This window comes from Marmota monax, unplaced genomic scaffold, assembly GCF_021218885.2.
Source record: "Marmota monax isolate L192 unplaced genomic scaffold, Marmota_monax_Labrador192_F-V1.1 WCK01_AAM20220418_F8-fsc00002, whole genome shotgun sequence".
NCBI lineage: Eukaryota > Metazoa > Chordata > Mammalia > Rodentia > Sciuridae > Marmota > Marmota monax.
Genome location: NW_026693571.1, coordinates 41,265,928 through 41,283,730, shown reverse-complemented (window position 1 = coordinate 41,283,730; position 17,803 = coordinate 41,265,928). Strand labels below are relative to the sequence as shown.

Below are 17,803 nucleotides of genomic sequence, written 5' to 3'. Positions count from 1 at the left end.
AGTCACCAAAGAACTGACTGCATACCGCTTACCATTCTCTTTCATTTTCATTTTAACCATCAAAATGACACCCCTTGTTAATATTTAAACATTTTCTCTGATTAAACAGCTCATTTCTGCCGACTTTTAACAGACACTGACCTACTACTGTTTATTAACTTTCTTATCAACATGTTGTTTACATCAGGTATCTGGTGAACAGAACTGGTCATCCAAGGCTCATTGGCCATATGACAGAGCAGCCTGGTCTGGCAGCAGAGCCAGCTCCTCTATCACCTCATGTATTTGAATTCTAATCTGATTTAATTCCCTCCCAACTTTCCTTCTTGTTGGGTGACTCATACTTGGCTGGCTTTTCAAGCACATCTTAAATTCTCCAGCCCACTGCAAAAAAACTATTTGAATATTTTGGTATCGATATGGCCTCAGGATACATGAAGGCTGTTTTCTCCTTACAGACCTAAAAGACAACATGAAAACTAAAGAAATACAGGAGCAACAATATGCCCTTTGGGGGCCTAGTAAACAGAGGTTTTGCTGGTAGACAACAGGGGCCAGCAGGTGTCCTCAGGGCCTTCAAACCAATACATGTGCTACAGATCTTTCTAAGTCCCATGCTTGAAGTCATGTCCCCAAATGACCAGAACACTCAGATAAGAAATTATTACCTGAGCAATACCATAGAAGCTCTATAGGATTTCCTGACATAGTTTTGGGAAGATCTTAGGAGCTGGATTTTTCTGAAGGATAATTTTAATTCTTTGACAAGAAAAAAGAGGAAGGAATGATCTACTTTGCATTATCACTATATGGACATATGCTACCTGCTTGATTTTTTCCTACTCCATTAATTTGAAAGAAGAGTAGGGAATATTTGTCTTTCAGTCTCTTACCTGAGAATTGGCATGTGTCTTTCATGGCATGTGTATTTCCTGACATAGTTTTGGAAAGATCTTAGGAGCCTGATTTTTCTGAAGGGTAATTTTAATTCTTTGACTTGGGACAAGAAAAAAGAAGAAGGAATGATCTACTTTGTATCATCACTAAATGGACATATGCTACCTGCTTGATTTTTTTTCCTACTCCATTAATTTGAAAGCAGAGTAGGGAATATTTGCCTTTTGGTCTCTTACCTGAGAATTGGCATGTGTCTTTCATGGTGCCGTGACGAGTGACACCACCTCTCCCCTTCTTTCTACATACAAGTTCCCGTTCTATGAACTGACTCATAGCAGAGAGAAAGAAGGATAAGGTCCCTGCCAGAATGGAAATCAACTGACTAGTGCATACAATAAACCATAAACAAGCACATGTGCAATGCATAGTGCTAAATGAAATAAAGGGAAATGAATATTAAAGAGATGGAACAACATTGGGTTAGTCAAAGGGGAATGAAGGGAAGGGTGGGGGGGATGTGAATAGGGAAGACAAGAGAATGAATCGACATCAATTTCCTATGTTACAACCACTGTAATTCCCCATCATGTACTACCACAAGAATGGGAAGTTATACTCTATGTGTGGATGATATGTCAAAATACACTCTACTTCATGTATATCTAAAAAGAACAAATTAAATTTTTTTTAAAAAAAGAAGTGACGCCACCACGTGACCCTGTGGGATAAGCCAAAGACAAGTGGTCTTTCTGTAATCTGGCATTAAAATAATCTGAATCAGAATAAAGTTAACAAATTTGAACTTTCTATTTCCTAATGAAACAGAGTGTGCTAAACCAACGTGTACTCCTAGATGGGGACTAGTTTCCTTGGATTAAAAGGCCGGGAAAATATTATTAAAAGGCGTCTACTAAAGTAAAGCCTCTTTTGTACCTCTTAACATTTTTTTCTATTAAAGAAAAACATGATTCAAGAGAAAGAGAGAGAGAGGGCTTGAGGAGAGAAGGCAGAAGGCAGTGGGGGAAGAAGAAGAAAAGCCTTCATGAACAATTTGCATATAAGCAGAAATTTAAGTCAAAAGTAAGCCATGAGGAGAGAAAATTCTGAATAGGAGAGACACTAGGTGCAAAGAACCTAGTGTATTTTAAAAAGTCAAGTCATTCAAGTTATTAGCCTGATGGGAATGGAGTGAGCAGGGGAGAGAGGGAGGTGTTGATGTCAGAATGGTAGGACATGTGTTATTTGTTAGGAATTTACATTTTATTCTATATGTAATAGGAAGGAACTAGGGAAGTTTTATTTTGAAGTATTTCAGGCACACACACAAAAAAAAAGAAATAAAGAAAAAAATGATCACCTGTGTGTCTAGCGCCCAACCTAAGAAACACTGCAAGAGAAATGTATCTCCTTCATATTCCACGGGAACAATAATAATAAGGTACTTAAAAATGGACCCAACAAAAAATTATAAGATTTTTAGGGAGGTGTTTTAGTCAGCTTTTTCACTGCTGTGACTAAAAGCAACCAACCAGAACTGTAGAGGAGGAAAAGTTTATTTGAAGGCTCACAGTGTCAGAGGTCTCAGTCCACAGACAGCAGACTGCATTCCTCAGGGCTCCAGGTGAGACTAAAAATCATGGCAGAAGAGTCTGGCAGAAGGAAGAAGCTCACATGATTATCAGGAGGCAGAGAGAGAGAGAGAGACTCCACACTCCAGCTACAAAACAATATATATTCCCCTTAGCCACGCCCCCAATGAACCACCTCCTCCAGCCACACCACACCTGCCTCCAGTTACCACTCAGTTAATCCCACCAGGGATTAATTCACTGATCAGGTGAAGGTTATAATCCAGTCATTTCTCCTCCAAACTGTCTTGCATTGTCTCACATGTGAGCTTTTGGGGGATACCACATCTAAGCCACAACAGAAAGAAAAGTGAAAAAAAAAAAAAAACCTTATTACAGAAAAATTGAAACTTTAATAAACAGATAACCTATTAATAAGGAAAAAGATTTAATATAAAAAATCAATTCTGTATAAATTATCTTGATATTAACTGCATTTTTAGTGGAAGTGAAAAGACTAATTCTCACACTTACATAGATCTAAGAACGCCCAAGGAGTTCATTGCACCACTTCTTTTTATCTTTAGAATTCTAATGAGTGAGAGTGATATAAGGGATATCTTTAAATCAATTCAAATTTCTTTCTTACTTAAAAAAACTAGGTGCCTTAACTTTCTTATAAATTATTTAGTATTCACTTTAAAGTTTATTTTAATTCACTAACATGTTATGATATCTTGGTTCAGCTCCACTAGTTCAACTGAGTGTTTAATCTTAAATGTAAATTGCAATGCTAGAAAATATGCACAATTATGTGTACACACTCACTTTTATATCTTTTCTGATTATTACAAAAAGTTAAACTCCAAAAGTTAAAATCCAACAAAGATAAAGAGAAGGTTCTGATGTCTGTCCTTATTATACACAGCCATCAGCACTGATGGATATTACTAAGTATAATGCACATACTATGTCAATGGGCTTATGTCTGTATCTGTATTTACTTCATTAAGAGACAAGTGCACAAAAAGATGTAATTGAAACCTCCATATCCAGACAACTGAATAACATAAAGTAAAAGAATGTTTGATCCCTCATTGTGCTAAAAATAAATAAGCACTGGTGGATAAGGAATCACTGGCAGGAATATTTCTAAAGAATAAAAACCCAACATCTTTTATGATAGAAACATGAGATATTTATTCTAAATGCCTGAAACACTATGCCCCAAGTTTACTTTCATAAACATCTCCATGCTGCATCCAGCATGACTTACAAAAGATGTAGTTACCCACCAGTAATCTCATGTTGATTTCAATATGAAAACAATCAGAGTTTTAAATTTTGAAAATCAAACTACCAAAATGAAATTTTCAGTGGTTTATCACAGCTCTAGAGGTAAACTTTAAGGAAATGAGCCTTTCATACTAACAATTGGCTTAAATGCTGCCAAAAAGGCAGTTTCCATCAAAGGGTTTGGTTTAACAAATCTAAATCATAAGCTTTCATTTCAATACCACTAGTAATTTATATAGTGCATGATGGGCTTCACAACATAGCAGCCTCGTGGTGTGTTATTGAGCAAAGCATAAATTCTTTTAAAAGCTTGAATCAGAAAAGCTTGAAAATTTTCATTACTAAAGGTGACTTAAGAAGTGGACTGAGAATTGCAAAATTTATGCTGACCATAAAGGGCTGAAAACTACTGTAAGTCCTTTGGAAGTTTTCACTTTACTATGGGAATTAACAGGACTCTGGATCAAGACAAATGTCAAGAGAATAAAAAAGCTTTAAATGCAATGTTTAAAATGTTGGAATGATTATACCATATTAAAATTTTGCATTTCCTAAGAACTTGTGATAAAATATTTTGTATTAATGTGTCTTTCATTTATCAGAGACTTGCATGGCAAAGTTGTTCTCCTCAAGGAGTTTGTATCCCTGATATTATAGTAATTTAATCTCATAAAACAAAGCCTTGCCGGTAGATCTCTCCATGTTAGGAGTACTGGATGTGTAATCTTAATAAACAAAAGGAGCCCAAATTCTTGCTCTCTAACAGACTTATGAAAGTAATTATACCTTTATTGAAGTTACACCAGTCTCCAACCCCTGCTGTCCCTGCTGTTTCCTAAAGATGGTTATTTTCTACTTAAAGAAAACAGACAGACTTTGGAAGAATAGCTGGTGTTAAGTAATATTACAAAATTTAATCAGATTCTCTGTGCAGCTTACATAACAATGGTACAAATATTTCAACCCAAATATTAAAATTCTCAGAGGTTTTTAAAAATGCATAATAGCTAATTAGGATAACTTACTAATTGGAGCAACAACTCACATGACTGTAGGGTAGGACAGGAAAGTGGGGGAAAGGGGAAAGTCTTCCACTCGCCATGATCATTCCGGAGGCTTTAAGGGGCTTTGCGTAGCCATCAGTAGGGTGAAAGAAGGCATTAACAGAGTCAAATAATGTAAAATGAGACAATATGTCAAGAACCATATTTTAAAAAGTGCTAGGGGAGACAGCTTGCAGAACTGTAGGAGCAGCTGGTTGGACAAGTAGCTAAAGCAAGGTGATGATACAAAGACCTTTCATAGTGCTCTCTGCCTGCAGTGTTTGGTCTCTATTTTACTCAACGGTATTCATTTAGTTCTAGGGAAAAGTGCTTCAATAGCTCCTACTGAAACAATTTTGATTTATATTCAAAATCTAATTTGCATTGTACCTTTGGAAGTCCAAAAGGCAGATAATAGGTGATTTAATGGGCACAAAATAATGTGAATCCTTTAGGAACCAGAATGAGCAGAATCTCACAGATTGACCAGGCATGTGTAGGCCAGCAGGGTCATAGTAACACAGGTCTTCCCCACTCACCCACTAGTAGCCAAAGGCTTTCTCATGCTCAGTGATGTCAGTTGGCCTGGATATTCTAACCTGCCTTGCATACAATTTCTTACGTGTTAAAACTGTGTTTTTGTTTTCTTACCTAGTTAACTCCCCTGCAATGATTAACCACTTTCTGTAACCTTCCATGATGTCCAGGCTGAAGACATAATTAGTATCTGTATCATTTCAGCACTCCATGTGTGTGTGAATGGATGAGCACTTGGAACATCTAGCTCTGTGTGTGTGTGTATGTGTGTGTGTCTGTGTGTGCACGCGCATGCGCGCGCACGCCCCTCTGGTTATCATGGGAACTCTGAGACCTTGGAACCATATGTCATTTCATAGCATGTGAGGGCTCAAGAGATGCTTGTGGGATATATCTGTAAACAAAAACTTCATCAAAGAAAGGTTCTGGGTTGCCTCAACCAATGAAGGCTCTTAGGCATTTTCTTATTTTATGACTTATCCCTAACATTATCACACAGAGAATGTGCTTGTATCTCTCGTGGTTGAAAGCAATAGAGAATACCTAGTAAATACCAACAAAGTGGCATCCTGCTGCACAAGGGTTGTAGACCCACTGCCAAGACCGTAATATCTTTGTAATACATAGTTACAGATCCAAGGCCCTTGACAGTAGAACCATCAAATAGGTGGGATGAGCATCCAACAGTTCTCTCAGGGATCCAGTGCTGCATAATACAAACGCCTCAAATCCTGCTAAAGAAGCCCATGGCAGAAAAGTTCTGGTGACTCACTTTATTGGTGAAGTAGAAGTGACAGTAGAAGGAATATTCTCATTGCCAGACTTTGGGTACTATACCTTCCCAGTACAAACCAGGTCTAAATCATCTTTGTTGCCTTTCTGATCATTATGATTCTGTGCTAAGAACTCAACTCATGTACCTCCACCATACTATGGAGCATTCTATTCTTCTTTAGTGAATAAATACAGATCTCCAAGGTCCTAGGTTCTATTAACTGGTCCATGACAAGAATTGTAAAGACCTGAAACAATATCATTATGCCTAAGATCCGGATTATCATTCTGTTATAACCAGCCATCACATGATGCTAAATGGATTTGAAGAGGTGGGTAAAATTCACAGCCATGACACTGACAATATTCATAACAGACTTGGTCAGAAATAAATGGAGGAAAGCTGTAGTTCTGCTAGCCTCAGGTGCAGACCAAACAGAGTTGGGACCAAACAGACACTTGTCATGAGTTTAAAAGGCAAATTCTGGAAATAAAAAGGCCATAGAAAAGGATCCCAGGATAAGTAAGAAACCACAGGAATCTGAAGGAAAGATTCAAGAGTGCCAACAGAAAATAAAACATGAAGCAGGCATAGAAACTGGCTGAACATTGAACATGCTCTCCAACCCACACACAGGCCATGGGTGGAAACCTCAGGAGCTCAGGGTGTTTGAGTTAATCCTCTGCCCAGTCATTGGCTGACCGGGAGACATGCAGAAACCCTTAGAGGAGCCACTCTAAAGAGTTAAGAACTAAAGTAATGACAGCAGAGAAATGAACAACCAAATACCCTGGGGAAAACAGATCAGATTCCATATGTCAAGTCCAGGTGAGTTATTAAATACATCAAGAAACTTTTGGTCCAAGGGGAAAAGTCATAGTTGCAGTAATACACTATCTAAAATGTCCAGCATCAGCCACAAAGAAGAATGAAATTATGGCATTTGCCAGTAAATGAATGGAACGGAAGACTATCGTAATAAGTGAAATAAGCCAATCCCCCAAAACCAAAGCAGAATGTCCTCTGATATATGGATACTGACTCACAATAGGCTGGGGGAGGGAGAGAAGTTCACCAGATGGGACAGGGTGGAGTAGCGGAAAAGGAGAGGGAATGGGAATAGGAAAGGAAAGACAGTAGAATGAATCAGACATCACTTTCCTCTGTTCATATATGAATATACGGCCAGTGAAACTCCATATCATGTACAACCACAAGAACAGCAAGTTATACTCCATGTGTGTCTGATGTCAAAATACATTCTATCGTCAAGTATAATGAAAAAGAACAAATAAAAAATAAAAATAAATAAATTGCAAAATGGTTTTTAAAAGTCTAGTATTCAATAATAATAAATAAAAATGAGACATGCAAAGAAATAGGAAAGCCCGCCCCATAGTCTGGGGGGAAAAGTCAAAAACTAACTCTGAGAAGACTCAAGTGATGGATTCAGCAGACAAAGACCTCAAAAGGAGTAAACAAAATCCTAGCATTAAAAAATAAAAAATTCACAAAAGGGCTCAGCCACAGACTCAATAGGCAAAAGAAAAAAAATAGTGAATTTAAAGATAGATCAATAAATATTATCTAATTTAAAGAACAACATAAATAAAAATTTTAAAGTAAATAAACAGTCTCAGAAACCTCTGAGACAACTTTAAATTTACTAATATAAAGATTGCTAAGAATTATAGAAGGATAGAACAGGGAGAGAGAGAGAGAGAGAAAGGTGCAGAAAAAAATATTTAGCTAAAAAAAGTCAAATTTAATAAAAAATAGTAATCTACAGATCCAAGAAGTTCAATGAACCCCTAGTGTGATAAACGGAAGAAATACCTCTTCATACACAGGGAACAAAAAGCAAGGATGACGGATTTCCCATCAGAACCCATGGGGGTCAGCAGGCAGCTGAGGGACATATTCAGAGAACTGACTGAAAACCAAAACTGGCGACCAAGAATTCTATATCCAGCAAAACGACTCTCCCAATACGAAGGTGATGAAGACATTTCCAGACTTACAAAAGATTAAAGATTCGCCGTTAGAAGACCCACTGAGAGGAAAAGACACCAGATGGTAACTCATATCTCAAGAAATAGTGAGAAGCAAAGGAAATAGTAAATGTATTCATATATATATAAACCGTATAGGACACACTTTCACAGTTCTCTCTTGACTGCTTTAACGATATACGATTACATAAGGGCATAGTTATAAAACTATTGCTAGGTTTATAAATTTTGTATATGGAATATAGAGTGATAGCAGTGATAGCAGAAGGAGGAGGGATGTCATGGAGCTGCCCTGAAGCAGTTTTTTTGTTTAACTGGAATTCTTTTAATATCAATCTGGACAATATTGTGGTTAAATTAAGGTGTATGTTGCAATCTCTTGAAGAACCATTAAAAATAAAAATTTTAAATAAAAGTTTTAAAAATTCCTAGTGTAATTATAATGGTCCACTAAAATACTTGTGTACAATGCTAAAGAAGAAAGTCACATAGGCACACAGGGACAGAGAAGAGAGGAATGATGTAAAAAGCAAGCTGTAAAAATGACATAAATACAACCACATCAATTATTCTACCAAGTATGAATGAACTAAAGCCTCCAATCCAATGGAAAAGCTTGTCAAGTTGTACAAAAGCAGCAAGATAAAAGATTATGCTTATGATGAGAAAAACACTTTATATTTAATATGCAAATAGGTTAAAAGAAAAATATACCTTAGGCCAAAAAGTGAGAGACAAACAATAAAGTTTCTACAAAAATTATAGAAGAAAACCTTTTTTTATCCTGTGGTAGGTAAAAATTTCTTAGATATTACACCGAATGCCTACTCCAGAGGAAAACATATTAATGAATTTGACTTTATGAAAATTTAAAAATTGCTCTTCAGATATACTCTTGATAAAATAAGAAGAAATAACAGCGCTTGGTAAAAATATCATATATACTCACATAACATGAACTTACATTATTTGATAATTTTTATTCAGAATAATAAACAAAATGAGAAATAAAGCTCTCAATTGAGACAATACACTGCATTTTGTATATAGGCCCTTCTATAGAAGATATTCAAGTACCTTCTGAGCATATGAAAAATGTGCAATATCTTTCATTCTTAGGAAAATGTGAATTAAAACCACCAATGGATGTTCATAGCACTATTGGTCATAATAACAAAAAGGTAGGAAGAACCCCCAAATCCATTAGCTGATGGCTGGATAAATAAATGTGGTTTATCCATACACTGGAATATTATTTGATAATAAAGTATCAATAACCTACTACAACACGGATGAACCTCAAAAACATTGTTAAGTGACAGAAACCAGTCCTAAACTACAATTCCATAATTCTATTTACAAGAGATTCCCAGATACACAAATCTATAAAGACAGAAAGTAGATTGGTGGCCAAGATTGGGTTTTACAGTTGGGATTGACGTCCTTCCACCCTCATTACCACCTAAGCATATCTGAAATGAAATTTCTGGAATTTGGACATGAAAAGAATAAAAAGCAAGTCCCTATAAAAAACAGCAAGTCCTTGACTGAGATTTGTGCTTACAACCTTTATACAATGGGATTATATTTTGATTATATTAATAAAGAAGATAAATTGCCAAGAACATTTTCCAAATGTTAATGGTGGCACTGGGGGATTTTTTTTAAAGACTTGTTTGTCTATTCTAGTTGAACCATGGTCAGTAGTCTCAAACCATTTGGAACATCAAATTGCCAGTATTATTTGTTTTATCTTCTATTTTAATGTGTATTTTCAAAATGTTTTATAATAAGAATGCGTTAAATTTCACTCTTAAGTGTTAAAATATTCATCATCTCTAGAAATTACAGAATTGCAAATCAAGCTACTCTAAGATGTCATATCACTCCAGTCAGAATACAAGCAATAAGTGTTGGCAAGGATGTGAGGGAAAAGGTACACTCATAACTTGCTAGTGGAACTACAAATTGGTGCAGTCACTATGGAAAGCAGCATGGAGATTCCTCAAAAAACTTGGAATGGAACCACCATTTGACCCAGCTATCCCACTCCTCGGTTTATACCCAAAGGACTTAAAATCAGCCTACTATAGTGACTCATCCACATCAATGTTTAGAGCAGCTCAATTCACAACAGCTAAACTATGGAACCAACTAGATGTCCTTCAACAGATGAATGGATAAAGAAAATTTGGTACATATATGTATTGGAATATTACTCAGCCTTAAAGAAGAATAAAATTATGGCATTTGCAGGTAAATGGATGGAACTAGAGAATATAATGCTGAATGAAATAAGCCAATCCAAAAAAAACAAAGGCTGAATGTTTTCTCTGATAAGCAGATGCTGATTCATAGTGGGGGTAGGGATAGGTAGGGAAGGACAAAGAACTCTGGACTGTGCAGAGGGGAGTGAGGGGAGAGAAGGGGGCCTGGGAATGGGAAAGACAGAAGAATGAAACAGACATTATTACCCTATATACACATATTATAATACTACTGGTATAACTCGGCACCATGTACAGCCAGAGGAATGAGAAGTTATGCTCCATTTGTGTACGATGTGTCAAAATGCATTCTACTGTCATGTACAACTAATGAGAACAAATTTAAAAAAAAAAGAAAAAATAATAATAAAATAAAGGTTTTATAGCATGTTGTCTGATACTTCCACATTCTTTTGAAATTAAAATTTGCCAGTTTCTCTTTTTCTTTACCAAAGAATCTTCTATTATCTTTTTTTTAAAAAAGCCTTTTGAATCCCTTCTCTACACAATTAAGACTTTATTGTTAGAGTGCCTGTTCATGTAAAAAAATGTAAAAGAAAAATATTTATGTGTTTCCAAATTAAAAACATAAAACCATATCTATGCTGATAAAGGAGCAGAAAAGAGAGCATTTCCAGCTTGTGGTGGACAAGGCTGTGCTCTGAAGAGGGAGGTCCAGGGTGAGGTTTTGATTTACCAACCACTAGTCACGGACTCTACAATAATTCACATCACATCTCAGGCAATCATTTCTTAAGACACAAAGGGTATTTCAGGTTAAGTAACATAGGAATGCCTTCTACATTTTGGATTTAAAATTTTTCTTTTTTATTTTTGACTGGAGCTCCACACGAAAAATGGACTTAGCATCCCATTAAGTTTCTGATCATTCTAATTGTAGAAAGTGAACTAAAAGTTTAATTTACATGTTGGGAGAATCTTGATAGTTCAAATTTCTGCAGAATAGACAAATGTGTGATTCGATGATGATCTACAAGCACAATGCATTTTTCCCCTTACTTTCAGTAGTGCTATTTTCTATTGTCAATGGTTTCATTTATTTTGGATTTAAGTGAATATCAGGAAAAAGTTCTCATGTTTGTGTGGTCTGCAGCTCTTAAGATCAGACTACACACAGCTTGAAGATGCTTCATTCTCCCAAAGGAAGATTTTCAGATGAAATTCATGTCCTCAGTCACAAATTCTTTTGTTACCATAGTGATAAGAATAAAGAAAGAATAATAAAAAAAAAAAAGCTAAAAATACCTGAAGACATACAGACAGTTTTAGGAATGTGACCTACTTGGTGCTGTACACTGAAGAAGTTAATCAATTGAATTAACTACATCTGCATTAGGTGAAATATTCTACTGGATGAGAAAATGTGTAGGTTGCACATCTGGAGCTATTATCTCCAATCAAAGAAGTCAGTATGAATGAAGATGACTGACAATCTAAAATACATAAAATCAGATTCTTTTAAAATGGAATATATATTAGTAGCAAACAGAAATCCAACAGTTTTGTTCCTTTTTCCATAAATATTATTTTCTTTCCACTACTTTAGAATAGTGCCTCCATTTTAAGTGAAAGAAGAAAAAGCTTCCTCTGCACCAAAAGAACTAGTTTTACTGAACAGAACAATAGAATGGGACATATAATTACAATGTTGTAATGGACCCTTCCTCAAAGAGAAAGCATCCTAGTCTTAGGTATTTGTATAAAAGCAATTTTGAAAATTCTAACTTTAATATGAATCTTAATAGACTCATTCATTTGCAGAAAACCTACTATACTGCAAAGCATTAAGCAAATAGGAGAAAAATAAATAAAAGTCACTCTCTGCTGCTGAGATGTCTTAATCATCCAATTATGTTTTCATAATAATGATCTTTAAAAATGTCTCTACATGATAAAATGAAAAGAGTATTGACCTGTGATTGAAGGGTTAAAGTTTCAGTTTAACAATGAGTTTAGAAAGCCTCTAAGTCTCAGTTCTCTTATCTTCAAAATGAGCATAAATGAGAATACCACCTGCTTTAGCAAGAAGTTCATTATGATAATCAAAACCAAACATACATGTAGAAGCCAATGGATGACATTTAATACAAAAATCTCTATAAAAATGAGTCAGCATCCAATGGATTCAATATTTAGACAGTTTCAAAATAAAAATAATTGAAAACAATTATAAGAATATGGATGTACAGGAATTATTAATGAATAATATTAGCAAACATTTACTGAGCACTTATCATGGCTCACATATTTTACATGAATAATTTCATTTAAGCCTCACAATAGTCCAATGATGTAGGTATTATCATTTTTTTATAATTGAGAAAAACAAGCATAGGTGCAATAAACAGCTTGTCCAGACACATAGCTGTTAAGAGGTAAAGTGAGGAAAAAAACCTAAACAAGTTAATTCTAGAGCTATGCTCTAAATCTAACCCATTATCATGTAGCCCAAAGTAATTGGAAGAGGACAATATCCCTATGAAACTACTAACTTGAAAAAAGCCTTATAATTAAATTGCTAACACTAATTTGTAAAGTTCTGAAACACTTAATATTTTGCTTTGCTTAATTTTAAAAATTTTATTATTATAAGGAAAATAAAACAACATAAATGTAAAACAGCAAATGTATGATAGGACAGATATAATCATGACAGATTACTAGTCATAAATAATGTGATAAAATATATTTATGGATTGGAAACTTATTAAAAAGCAAAAAATCAGATACTCCAGCAATATGTAAAAATATCAATTTTCATAAAAATTAACGTAATGTGCACAGGAAAAAAATGGAAAGATAGAAATCCGCTGTTACCAAATTTGATTTCTTAGAAATTTTATATATTACAGTATTTCCCACATTTTTTTATATTCACTATTTTGGTCATTAGGAAAAATAATTTGAAACAACCTAGTCATAACCACAGAAATGCAAAGTGATTTGGATGTCTCTGTCAAAAAGTGAATGAATATTTATCAAAGTCTTGAAAAATGTTCATTGTACTAGGACAACAGCAAAACAATGTTGTAGATGAAGAACTGGGTAAATCTGCACTAAGAATGAAGGGGAGGAGCTCCAAAATACAATGAAGCTTCAATATTTACTCACACTTTCAGGAGTGAGTCTTTCCCTATATCAAAAATCGGTCCTGAAATGTTTTAGTTTGTTTACCTTTGATTCTTGATTAAATTGTGGACATATTATCTCTAAACACATCAGAAAGCCACAGCATTAGTAAAGAAAAAAAACTAATATACAAAAGTAATTTGCATTTTCCTACACTAACAAATCATTTGAAAAGAAAACTTTAAAATTCTTTGACAATGGCATCAAAATAAATAAAATCCTTAGGAATAAATTTAAAGAAGAAGATGAGAGATCTCCATATTAAAAACTAAAAGACACTGATGAAAGAAACGAAAGTTACAAATAAATGGAAAGGTAGCCTATCTTCATGGATTGGAAGAACATTACAGTAACTGTGCTGCCCAAAATGACCTATAGATTTGATGCAATCCCTACCAAGATTCCAAAAGCATTTTAGAAAAAGCAAACCTAAAAATTGTATAAAAACAAACCAAAAAAAAATCCCAAATAGCCAAATCAATTTTGAAAAAGAATAATTGGAGGCATCATACTTCCTGATTTCAAATGATATTACCAAAAAAAAAAAAAAAAACACTATGGCACAGGCAGGAAAATGAAGAGGCCAATAGAACAAAATAGAGAGCCCAGAAATAAGCCCACACATAGACAACTAATCTTTGACAATGGTGCTCTACAATGGAGAAAGGAGAGCATCTTCGATAAATGGCTTAGAGAAAAACAGATATCCTTGTGCGATAGGATATTGGACCCTTATCTCATACATATAAAATTAACTCAAAAGGAATTATACTCAAATCTAAGATTGAAAACCATAAAATTCCTCGAAGAAAGCACAGGGTGGAAACTCCTTCACACTGTTCTTAGCTAAGATTTTTGAGATATGATCCCAAAAGCAAACAAATCAAAGAAACAAAATCCACCAAATAAACAAAAATGTGGAACTACATCAAACTAAAAACCTTCTCAGAGCCAAAGAAACAACCAACAAAATGAAAAAGCAACTTACAGAATAGGAGAAAATATTTGCATGCCATTATGTGTGATAAAGCATTAATATCATCCAAAATATACAAACTCACATAACTTAATAGCAAGGGAACCACAAAGAATTCAACTAAAAATGGGTAAAGAACCTGAATAGACTTTTTTCCCCCAAATGGCCATCAGCAAAATACAAATCAAAACCACAATAAGATAGCAACTCACATACATTATGATGACTATTATCAAAAAGACAAGAAAGAAATGTTGGTGAAGATTAGGAGACAAGGGAACACAAAAACACTGTTGATAGGATTGTGCATTGGTACAGCCATTATGGACAACAATATGGAAATTCTTAATTAAAAACCACAAGACCCAAAAACCCATTCCTGGGTAAATATCTGAAGAAAATAAAATTAGTATGTCTAAGAGATATCTGTACACATATGTTCACTGCAACATTACTTACAATAATCAAGGAATGCAACCAAAGTAAATGTCTACTAAGGAACAAATGGATGAAGAAAATCTACATGTACACATGGAATATGATTCAGTCTTGTAAAAGAAGGAAATCATGTCCTTGTGACAATGTACCAACTAGACACTGTGCTAAGTAAAATAAGCCAGACAGAGAAAGGCAAAAAATGTATGAACTCCTTTATTGGTGGACTCTAAAAAACAGTTGAACTCATGAAAGCAGAAAGTAGAATGGTGGTTGCTAAGGGAAGAGTTTTGGGTGAAATGAGGTGATGTTGGCTAAAACATACAAACTTTCTTTTATGGAGTGGATACTAATGACATCTAATATACAGCACCGTGATCCATAATACAAATAAGAGAAAGGAGGAAGAAAAATAGTTGATAACATTGTATTGTTTACTTAAAATCTGCTCAGAGAAGATCTTAAGTGGCCTCACCCCCTCACCTACACACACACTTACACACACACACACACACAAAGAGCAACTATAGATGATGCTAGGTGGCTTGATTAACTTGATTGTGGTAATTGTGGTAAATGATTATAGCAAGCAACTTGAATATTTTTACTTGTCGATTACATTTCAACAAATCTGAGAAATAAATGAAAGAAAAACTGAAAAGAATCTTAAGGAAAATTCATTGGTATTTCCTATACCCCAGTGACAATTCCCACCAATCTACTAAGGATCCAGAAAAGAGTGAAATGCTACTCCATATACATTGTTAAATATAGTCAGACAATATTATCCTCTCATTTATTTACTGTTCAGAAAAGAAATCATTTTCTAATGGTAAAATTCTATTGTATTGAAATAGTTTATGATATTGATATATTTAAACTTGACTGTATTTAACAGAACCAAATGTAACTATCCAGGAGAACAATTATTAGTATCAGTATTTAAAATTTTATCATTTAAAGTATATTCAGCTATGTGGAATTTGTCATATCAAAATTCATGAGATATAAAAGTTAAAAATAAACTTCTTAACATTGTTTAATCTGCCTTCCTTCATATGTACTAAACTCAGATACAAAGAGATTTGAGGAAAATGACTTTTAAAACAAATTTAGTGAAAGTAAGAGAAGAAAGGTAGGGATGAATCAACTAAGGAAGAAAAAAGGGAGAAAAGTAGGGAGAAGGAAAGAAGAAAGTGAAAAGATAAGAAGGGAAGAGCAGAAAAGACATCAGGTGCTCCTTACCTTTGTTGAACAAGTCCCAATACTCATCAACCTGCTTCTGGGTTGGGTAATGGCCACAGTCTCTAAAGTATTTAAGGAGATCACTTCTTTCTAATCCCTGCCAATCTTCTCTCTTGGCAAACTTTGTTTCATAGTCTGAAAGTCCAAAAAGGTAAAAGAAAGTGAGTTCTTTATAAATGATACCAAGTGCAAGCCGCCTCAAAGGTTCATCTGGATTTGAAATGACTTTGACCCCAGCTTTATTTTCCTATCTGCTGACATGCTTCCAGGATTCAAGAAGCCTGATGGCCTTGAGAGCTTGTTTGGAGGTTCTAGCAGGGGAGCGCAGCTACCCACATACCCTTGACCGAAGAACGGTCCTCCTCTATCAGGGAAGGTCGTCCTCTTACACCAAGCGCAAGCGCGCAGCTTTGGGAAGGACACACATGGAGCGGTGAGGGAGGATGGGGACACCCGCCAGATGAATGGATAAAAAAAAATGTGGCATTTATACACAATGAAATATTAGTCAGCACTAAAAAAATAACAAGATCATGGCATTTGCAGGGGAATGGATGGCATTAGAGCAGATTATGCTAAGTGAAGTTAGCCAATCCCTAAAAAACAAATGCCGAATGTCTTCTCTGATATAAGGAGGTGACTCAAAACAGAGTAGGGAGGAAAAGAATGAGAAGAAGATTACCACTAAACAGGGAAGAGAGGTGGGAGGGAATGGGAGGGAGAAGGGGAATTGCATGGAAGATGGAAGGAGACCCTCATCGTTATACAAAATATATATATGATGGTGTGAGGGGGAAGGAAAAAAGAGAGAGAGAGAAATGTGTCACAGTAGATTGGGTAGAGAGAAGTGATGGGAGGGGAGGGGAGGGGAGGGGGGATAGGAAGGACAGCAAAATACAACAGACACTAGCTAGTATGGCAGTATGTATATACGTGGCTGCATAACCATGTGATCCTGCAATCTGTACACGTGGAAAAATGAGAATTCATATCCCATTTGAATCAAATGTATGATGTGTCAAGATCATTGTATTGTCTTGAGCAACTAATAAAAAAAGAGCCTGATGGCAAAGGGACAGAGGCAGTGCACCCCTAGCTGGCACTGCATGGTCGTGAAACTCAGACTGGACTCCCCAAATAAAACAGGGGTTCCTAGATTCTGGTTTCATGACCCTACCTCTATCAATGCTTGAACTACATCATAAAACATAGCTATATAAAAGTTTTATTTTCAAAGAAGATGTATTCATTGTACATATTACTGGGATTCAGTGTGATATCCTAATACAAGCACATGCTAATCAAATCCCACCTCCGTTTATCCACCCTCCAACTCCCTTTCCCAACTTCCAGTAATCATTATTCTATATTCAGGTTGACGTTTTTTAAGTTCCACATAGGAAGAGGCCATTAGTACTTGACCTTCAGTATCTGTCATTTCATTAAACATAATGTCCTTCAGTTCCACCCATTTTTCTGTAAATGACAGGATTTCATCCTTCTTTATGGCTGAATAACACTACATGTATATATACACATTATGTGTGTGTGCATATCATATCCATAAACATATATACATATACACACAATGTGTGCATGTGT

At 35.2% G+C, this 17,803-nt stretch overlaps 1 protein-coding gene across 1 annotated transcript in view; it reads right to left on the bottom strand.

Annotated features, from left to right (window-relative positions):
* The window catches only part of Iqcm (IQ motif containing M), a 192,497-nt gene that overhangs the window by 141,315 nt on the left and 33,379 nt on the right, over nt 1–17,803 (bottom strand). The window contains exon 5 of the mRNA XM_046459163.1: nt 16,202–16,336. Coding sequence (XP_046315119.1) covers nt 16,202–16,336 — 135 coding nt within the window. The remainder of the gene's footprint in view (nt 1–16,201; nt 16,337–17,803) is intronic.